We start from the raw sequence: 9,340 nt of genomic DNA, 5'->3' as shown, positions 1-9,340 counted from the left end.
AAGGTCTAGCATTATCACAGTCTCACTACATTGAAAAGGTAATTGACAAGTTCAAGTATTTAGATTTCAAAATTGCAAAGACTCCAATTGACGTGAGTTATGCACTTCAAAAGAATGAAGGTGAAAGTGACTCACAACTAGATTATGCAAGAGTATTGGAAAATTTGATGTATATCATGAATTGTACGCGACCAGATATAGCATGTGCTATTAGTAAACTGAATCGGTTTACAAGTAATCCCAATCACATACATTGGATGGCAATGAAACAAGTTTTGGGGTATCTCAAACATACCCAAAATTACGCTTTGCATTATAAAAAATATCCCTCAGTGATCGAGGGATATAGTGATGCAAATTGGATCACTGGATCATCTGAAGTTAAATCCACGAGTGGATATGTTTTCACAATTGGGGGTGGAGCAGTGTCTTGAAAATCATCCAAACAAACGTGTATCGCCCGTTCTACAATGGAATCTGAATTCATAGCTTTAGATAAGGCCGGTGAAGAAACTGAATGGCTCAGGAACTTCTTGGAAGATATTCCATTTTGGCCTAAACCTTTGGCACCTATTTGTATACATTGTGATAGTCAAGCGGCAATAGGCAGGGCAGGGAATGTTATGTATAACGGAAAATCTCGTCATATACGACGGGGACACAATACCGTTAGACAACTACTCTCTAGTGGTGCTATCACAATTGACTACGTAAAGTCAAGAGATAACATGTCGGATCCACTTACAAAATGTCTATCTAGAGAGGCAGTTGAAAGATCATCAAAGGGAATGGGGTTAAGGTCTAGGACAAGTCATCATGGCGGTAACTCTACCTAGCAGACTGGAGATCCCACGAGCTAGGTTCAAAGAGATCAAACAAAGTTATGAATGACGGTTCAACATTGTCAAATAACTCAACCCATTCTCGTGATGAAGACAATGTTCAAAAATCGAGGTAAAGTATTAAGGCTTTTTGTTGAGTCAACAAAGCTTAAAGATTTTTTAATGATTTGCTAAGTCTGGCAGGATATGACCAGATAGTGTGTCTATAGGATTACACGTTTAGAAATTACCTATGTGAGTGTGAAGTGTAAGCCGCTTCAAGGGGAATGAAAGTAAAAGCCCATTCTCTAAGCACTCATGAAACCAGGCAGTGTTCATGGCTGAAACGAATACAACCGTGAGAACCATAGATGGTTAAGGATTGATTGTGTGACTTATGTTATCTAGGTATACAACAAAGTTCGGCGGTTCAAAGATATCAAATCTACCGATTGACCGAGTATATCCGATATAAGTTCACTACGAAAAGTTCAAAGGGAAACCTACTTATCCGGATGTAATTAATTCTTGCATGTAAAACACACAAGCGTCCGTGCATTCCTTTATTTATAGTCATTTCCCATTCATGTGGGGGATTGTTGGAATTTTAAGCTTGTGTAGCTTAAAGAGGGTGAATGAGAAATGGAGATAATATGAAATATTTGAGTTTCCCTCCTTGGCAAAGGGACATTGTCCCATATTGGAGGAAGAAAAGGCTTTTGATGGGTATATATATAATTGCTCTTCTTCTACCTCTTAAAGAGTTAAGAAGAAGGCAAGCCTCGCGTCGTCGTCGTCGCTCGCTCGCTCGGCTTGGCTTCGGCTTCGGCTTCGGCTTCGGTCAAAGATCGATTGATTGATTAATCTTTTTGGACAAAATTTCTTTTAATTATTTAATTAAATTAATTAAATAATTAACGAAAAATTTAATCCGGAATAACCCCTGACCCGCGATCCGGTCCGGTCAGGCCCGTTTTCTTTTCCGGATTATTTTAAATTTTCCTGCAATATTTCAAACAACCTGTTCCAACAGCCATGGCTGTTTCTGAAAGGTTGCAAACCTTTTCTGAAACAATGCCATCAACTCTATAAATATACTTTGAATCCCAAAATCTTTCCTTACGAAATTTTCTGATCTTCTTTTTCTTCTTTTGCACAAAAATTCCAGTGTGTTTTACAGCCTTCGAGTGGCTCGCTGTTCACCGGCGTTTTGGTACCAATACTCCGGTGAGTTAAATCGTTCTATCCTGGGAGGATATATTCCAGCACCTCGGGTACTTGAGGAAAATAATTTTCTTAAGGACATACTGTATATTCAGTGGGCTCGATTTATTCCTACACTGTTTTTCCAGAAATTATTTCTTTAAACAAGTATTACTAACTTTCTGTTTTGTTTATATATTTCAGAAAACTTAATAATTTAATTGTTTATTACAGTAATACAGATTTATAACAATTTGAGAAGGGGAAATAATTTTTCTCGCTTTGTTTATAGGAAACGACTAAATAATGGGAAGTAGGGATACCGGCCGGCCAGGTTAAAAATTATAAGGCAGACACTGTGATAATTATGTAAAAACGTTTACAATGCCAGTATATATATATATATATATATATATATATATATATATATATATATATATATATATATATATATAAGTTATAAATAAAATTTAAGGAGAGTGCATATTATAATTATTACTCTAATATCACTTAATAACATTTAAACATCGGGAAATAATCCGCCGGGTTATACTACATAAACAAAGCAATGGCTATGACACCATAACAACGATAGCCATGCTTTACACAATGTCAATGCTGCAAATTACAACTCCATACAGCGACAGCCAGCTGCAAGATAGACCTATATAGCGCTTCATCCATCACTATCAGTTAATCGTCATCTTAACTTAATACAATTAGAAATGTCGTACAGTTTCTATACATTTATTATGTACACATAATCTTCAGATATTTTTCAATCAATAATGTACTCTACTTTCTTTAATCATGAGTATATATACCATCACTTAGGTGTATTTCACTTCACTTCCACAAATCAATTTGAGAACTGGAGGATGCCGTGGAGGTATTTTCTGGAGCCATTTCTTGCTTGTCCAAAACTTTGACCATCAAATTTGAGTCGTCGCCCCTAGCATTTGAATAGTTATTCTCATCTTCTTGACTAAGTTGGGATGCTACAAATTTGTCAAGAACTCGCCAATCGGTCACTTGATCTTCAACTTGGTCATTAGTACAACCTCTATTAATGTTGTTTCCAAACGTAGGATGCAAATGTTCTTGATTGACATTAATGCCAAATATTGGCATTGAGCTGCAACTTATTCCAGAAGGTGCTGCTGCTAGAAGTTTAGAATTAGTTTCTAAAAGAGGAAGCTGAAGAAATTGCTGATGAGGTGGGATTTGGTAGTGCAAATTATCGAGTTCCTTCTTACAATTAGGGTAATTAGGATAGTGGTTGTTATAAGTAGTGATGGTAGAGTGAGGGTACGGTGGCTTAGGGGAGTCCATATTGTCAGGCATGAATGAAAGTTGATCATCGTACCAAATTGGTGAGCCATGCTCACTAGTATCCATCCTCATAGCTGCTATTTTCTTCTTGAACACTCTACATATAACCCATCCTTCGTCCTATTGTAGTAGATAACCATTGATTAGTAATTTGACAACTAACGTACTATAAAAGGTTAAACTATATCCAGGTTAAACTATACCAGCGAGTCACACACTAAGTACACCATACATTGTTAAAACTTAAGTCCTTAAAATTTTAAGTACTTACGCGGTAAAAACACTCAGAGATCGTTTGGTAGGGCGTATAAGATTAATAGTGCTAAATAAGGTGTATTAATAGTGCAGGGATTACTAATGCATGCGTTAATAATGCAAGCATTATTAGTTATGCAGAGATTACTTCTTATTCACTGTTTCGTATGGTGCATTAAAAATTAAAAAGCATTGCATAAAAATTAGTTATTTACAAAAATGCCCTCCATATTCTTTAGCTTTTAGGGATCGGACTTTAAGGATAATTGTGTCTTTAACCATGCTAATGCATGCATTAATAGCACTGGTATTGCTAATACCATGGTTTGTTATGTATTAATTATACATAGGATAATACCAAATATGTTGTATAACTAATACTCGCATTAGTAATACATATGTTGAAAATATATACCAAACAATTGATTAGTAATATCAAACTAATGCATACATTATTTTCTTTAATGCACCCTACCAAACGATCTTTTACATAATCAGGTCATTTATAATATAATTACAAGTAAATCTCTATGTAAAGCATATTAATTGATAACTTAGTAAAAACAATAACTAATTTACTATCACATACTAACTACATTGATGATAAGGTAATATTTTTATAGCGTCGATGTATCTAACTTTAATCCATTTAACTATGTGGAGTTTATTTGAAGGGAACTTGCCTGAGGAGCACCATTTGGATCAGTTTCAAGTCGGTATTCATGCATAATAAAGTCAGATTTTTGTCCATTTGGAGCCCTCCCTTTATAATAGACTAAGGTCTTCCTCATGCCAATCAAGTCGTGCTTAGAATAAATAGCCTTGTCCCTTCCTGTTGCTTTCCAGAATCCTGCTGCTGTTGCTCTATTTGTTCTTGTTCCTGTTGGATATTTTTTATCTTTGTGGCTAAAGAAGTACCAGTCACTTTGTTCTTCTGTGCCCATTCTGCATAATTCTGTTGACAATTTTATTAAATTTGTGAGTGATCATACCTTTTATTTGTGAGTGTGTGTGTATATATATATATATATATATATATATATATATATATATATATATATATAGTTGTACCTTGAAGATCCCATGGCTCAATTTTGTAGAGATCTATGTCTTTAATAACATCAACATCAATCCTTCTGGAGGTGATTTTCTTCCTAAGGTAATAATCGACGAGTTCTTCATCAGTTGGGTGAAATCTGAAACCTGGAGGAACTTGTGAGAAAGAATTCATCATCTTCACTCAAATGTATAGCCTGCATATTCACGAAAAAATATCAGTATTACACTCCAATTGTATGATCAAATGTAGAATATAAATCTTTCAAACTTCTGTTTCTTTTTTCTTTTCATATTTATTGCTCAGGTTATAAGAAATTTGAATAGAACATGCACATAATACGAGTTTCCGGATAGATAGTGCTCTAGCAACGAAATTGAAGTCTATGCAAATTCCTCATATTGATGGTTCCACCTACTTATTTTTAAGAAAATGAAAAAGTAAGATATATTTTACTTTCTTGTGAACAACTGAAAATATATATTTCACCTAAAATTGCAAATCAGTTTGACCTTTTTCCTTTACTTCCCCACCATATTTATAGAAGAAAACCCCTAGAACGCCAATGATAATTTATCTCGTTGTGTTTTTTTTACCTAACGAGGCAAAATTTTCAGAGAGTTTATTAAAATATAGGTGGTTTTGGGCAGAAACATTCACTAGCTAGGAGTAATAAACAATTTGACTAGTTTGCTCAAACTCTGTCAGATATGAGGTGCCTAAAGAGATTTCCTTCATTGTTGGTTCTGTAGCACTTAATTTGCTCTTTGGTTTTTTCTGATCAAGCAATTTTTAACAAAAAAAACTGATCAAAGTGAAAATACTATAGAAATCAAGATCCTCCACATTTGATAAAAAATATGCGCAAACTATTTAACAGGGAATTTTCTCGTATATCATCAGATTCAAATAAGAAAGGACGACTCTTGAATAGTGCATGCAAAAATTAGCCAAACAGATTCAATTAATTCCAGCAATCGTTATCTTGAGATTCATTTGCCTCCCCCTTTTTACACTTCATAGTCACTGGAGTGCAAATTAACATCCACATGAAGAAAGCAAAACAAGCTAATGACGAAAAACAATTGAGAAAACCACCAAAATATTAAGTAAAATGGAACAAAGAACAATAGTATATATTAATTCGAAATGTAATATAAAACTCCTTCAGACTTCACACTACGAGTGCGTGGATACAAGATCAACAACAACAAGCCAGTATAATCCGATAAGTGGGGTCTGGGGAGGGTAGAGTGTACGCAGACCTTACCCCTACCCCAGAGGGGTAGAGAGACTGTTTTCGAAAGACCCTCGGCTCGAGAAGAAGAAAAATAAACAATAGACAATAGGTCAGTGACAACAATAGAAGATAAAAAATATTAACAGTATCTTAAGAAATAGAAAAATAGATATAAAAGCAATAACTATAAACAATAATACTGCCATGGAAAATAGTGAGAAAACTACATAAACCACTAACAACCCACGAAACAACAACAGGCCAGTCCCGCCCCCGGAACAACCCTAACCTACAACCCTAATGCTCGACCTCCACCCCTTCCTATCCAGAGCCATGTCCTCGGAGATCTGAAGTCGCGCCATGTCTTGCATGATCACCTCACGAGTGCGTGGATCTTATTGAAATTGAGTCCACTCTTGCCTTACGATAAGCATAATCTAATGTATGCTTATAGTTTTGTGAAATGATAATTTTAGGTTGTTGTTTACCGTATTCTTTAACTATGTTTTATTGTCGATTTAATTTAAGAAGTCATGGAAAAGAATAACAAAATAAAATCATCGTCAAAATGGTACAACAAGGGATTTGTGAAATTACTCAAGGATAATAGTACGATATATCATTTTGTTGTCCAAAAATAAGAAGAAATTAAATATAAGATCCAATTCGATAATCCATTTATAACTATATGGTCTTGTCATTACTAAAATAACCAAAGAGAAATGTTGGAATTAATTAGTTATTGTGACATACGCTTTTCATATAGTGTTGGGGTAATAATTACGATGATGTTACTATCATTTAGGCTGTAATATCACTGGAGACGCATGGAAGCAAGAGAAATCACCACGAACGAGTTACTTTCCTTTCAAGATTATCAGTAATAATTTGTTCGTATGTCCAATCTCCACAAACGCAGACAACATTTTTCCTAGATCACATATATTATTATTATAACCAATGAGCTCATTAATACATGTCGTTACTTACACTTAATACCTAAGCAAGATTTTTTGCTTTGAAAAACCCATAGTTAAGACTACTAAGACAAACCATTCAAACTCACATACCACCAAGACTTATATATAGTCTAAAGGTATCACTGTGAGTTTATCACACAACACATGGGTGGATTCAATTTTCACTGTCTCCTTTGTCGTCCCAGCTCCCATTTGTATTAAGAGTAATTTTAAACAAACAGACGGTTAATTACAAAACACACATGCAAGAGAAAGAGAAGGAGATTTTTAGGGACAAATCTCACTAGAAATATCTATCATATATAATATGACGCATTAATATTTATAATTGAATCATATAGATAGAGAAAAAGAAAAAATAAATAGAAAGGGAAGGAGCAAGACGTTCTTAGATGAAACAAACCTAAATTTCCAAATGCACAGATCTGAGCAGTAAGCAGAGTCAATCTTTTTTGCCAGCACAGAATCAAAGTGGCAGGGAAGACAAGAGTTGGCGATCTCCAAGAAGAAGAAAAGGGTGCAACTGCAGTGGGAGGAAACTGTAGAAAAGACAAAAAAACAAAAATAGGAAGTTCAAATTTGTATCCTCGGGAACTGGAGACTTTGAGTTTGGCTGTCGTTAGGACCAGATCCCGAGGACAGAATAAATAAAACAGAGAAGGGGAAGAAGAAAAATATTGGAAAAGAGGGGGCAAAGAGAATGGAAGAAGAATGAACAAAAAGGGTTATATAAAGCCCACCCCACCAAACAAATAAGTAAACCCTAATGATGAAAAGGATCTGTTAGTAACTACACTTTTTAATTTATTTGATCATATGCTTTCATTGTCTCGCTAAATTGCTGGGAAAGCTTTTCCGGGGCGCGATAAAAGGTGGCGCAAAATTGGTAGAAAGAGAAATATGACTGTATACATACATTAGACAGAAGCATCGTGTGGCCAACTGCCACCACTCACCCGCCATTGATTGAGACCTCCTTTTCTTGTCTTAATTACTTTTAATTTTGTTATAGCCTATAGAGTCTGAAGAGAATATTGTTTTATTTCCATTTCAATGATGAACTGAGTCTTCTTTGGATCTTTTTTGAAAAAAAAAAAAGGAAGGTAAACGGGGGCGTCAAAATGAGTAACGGTTAGACATTATTAAAAAAGAATGCGTTTAAAATTAAAGAATTTGAGTTCTATGCACGAATGTTATTTATTTATAAGATAATATAATTACACATAAATGCTTACGAGTTAGGACCATTGCTTGTCTAAAAGGGGCAAAAGATGTCTCAAATAGTGGCCAACAATATCCTTTCTAATCCTAGTCCCAACCCTTTCTTTTCTATTACTACTACTGAAAATTCAGCTACTTTGGGACCAGCTGCACCAACAAGCTATATTCATTCACTCTTCGCTCTTTTCCGAAGATATTTCATGGCTATGGAGCTTCAATTCACTGCACTATCGTTTTTCAACTTATTAACACATTGCCCTATGTTATGTTATTGATCACTCTTGTTAGTTTAATGAAAAACTAGAAAATCATTTGACTTAGCGAGTCTGTTAATTAAGAAGTTAACACCTCAACTAAGTTGCTAATGAATTAATTTGATTTTGCCAGATGAAACCATCTAAAACCATAATGGAGTAAAGCATGTTCCTTCAGGGACATCAAATAAAATTGGAATGATACAAAGAAGATTAGCATGACCCTTGTGCAAGGATGACATGCACAAATCGTAAAATGGATCAATTTTTTTAAAAAAATAAATGGAGTAAAGCATAGAAATATTATGCATCCAAAAAGAAAAAGGAACAAAGAGTATGAAGCATATCCTATGGTAGAAACGTTTAGGAATCTTTAAAAGAATTTCAATACGTATTACATTTAATTTGCTACTTCAGGAAAAGGGAGGTAATAAACGCATGCTACTTCCAGTCATGTCATGTTGGTTGAACTATTGACAATAATTTTTGTAAAAAGAAAAGAAAGAAAAGAGGAAGGAAATGTCAGCAAATAATAGGTACTAATAAGTTTGAGTTACAAATAATATACTTTGTGTCCGAACATGATTGAAGAGGAGCAGCTTCTGATTGTCCGTGACCAATACGTTTCCTGCACCACCACCGACTCTCATCATTATACAGCCTTATTTATACTTCGTTCACTTTTACTTGTCCACAATAATATTTGCATACCCCTTAAGAAATAATAATAAAGTATATAATTTACCATGATACCCATATTAATTGATTTATATTTTTAAATAACTTTGAGAAAATAATTTGAAATGAGTAATTAATAATGTGAGTATAACAAGGAAAAAAAATTGTCTTTTCTTAATATGCTAAAATGACAAGTAAAAGTAAAAAATTTATTTTTAGAATACTAGACAATATGTTGGCTATTATTTGTAAAAACACATTTTCTGCTAGCTGCTACATATCTCCTAGACTTGGATCAG

General features: G+C 34.3%; 1 protein-coding gene and 1 non-coding gene across 2 annotated transcripts; one reads left to right on the top strand and one right to left on the bottom strand.

The window, feature by feature from the left end:
- Positions 1–2,510: 2,510 nt before the first annotated feature.
- Positions 2,511–7,630, bottom strand: LOC104097929 (NAC domain-containing protein 7-like). Its single transcript, XM_009604549.4, has 4 exons — positions 7,292–7,630; positions 4,683–4,864; positions 4,295–4,566; positions 2,511–3,476 (listed from the first exon to the last, which is right to left on the bottom strand). The coding sequence occupies exons 2-4, from the start codon at positions 4,843–4,845 to the stop codon at positions 2,871–2,873; spliced, it is 1,041 nt and encodes a 346-aa protein (XP_009602844.1). The 5' UTR covers positions 4,846–4,864; positions 7,292–7,630; the 3' UTR covers positions 2,511–2,870.
- A 901-nt stretch (positions 7,631–8,531) lies between these two features.
- Positions 8,532–8,634, top strand: LOC117277209 (U6 spliceosomal RNA). Its single transcript, XR_004507489.1, has one exon. It is a non-coding gene; the product is annotated as a U6 spliceosomal RNA (small nuclear RNA).
- The last annotated feature ends 706 nt before the right edge of the window (positions 8,635–9,340 follow it).

This window comes from Nicotiana tomentosiformis, chromosome 5 (assembly GCF_000390325.3).
Source record: "Nicotiana tomentosiformis chromosome 5, ASM39032v3, whole genome shotgun sequence".
In the NCBI taxonomy this organism is placed as follows: Eukaryota; Viridiplantae; Streptophyta; class Magnoliopsida; order Solanales; family Solanaceae; genus Nicotiana; species Nicotiana tomentosiformis.
This window is presented reverse-complemented; position numbering and strand designations above follow the sequence as displayed.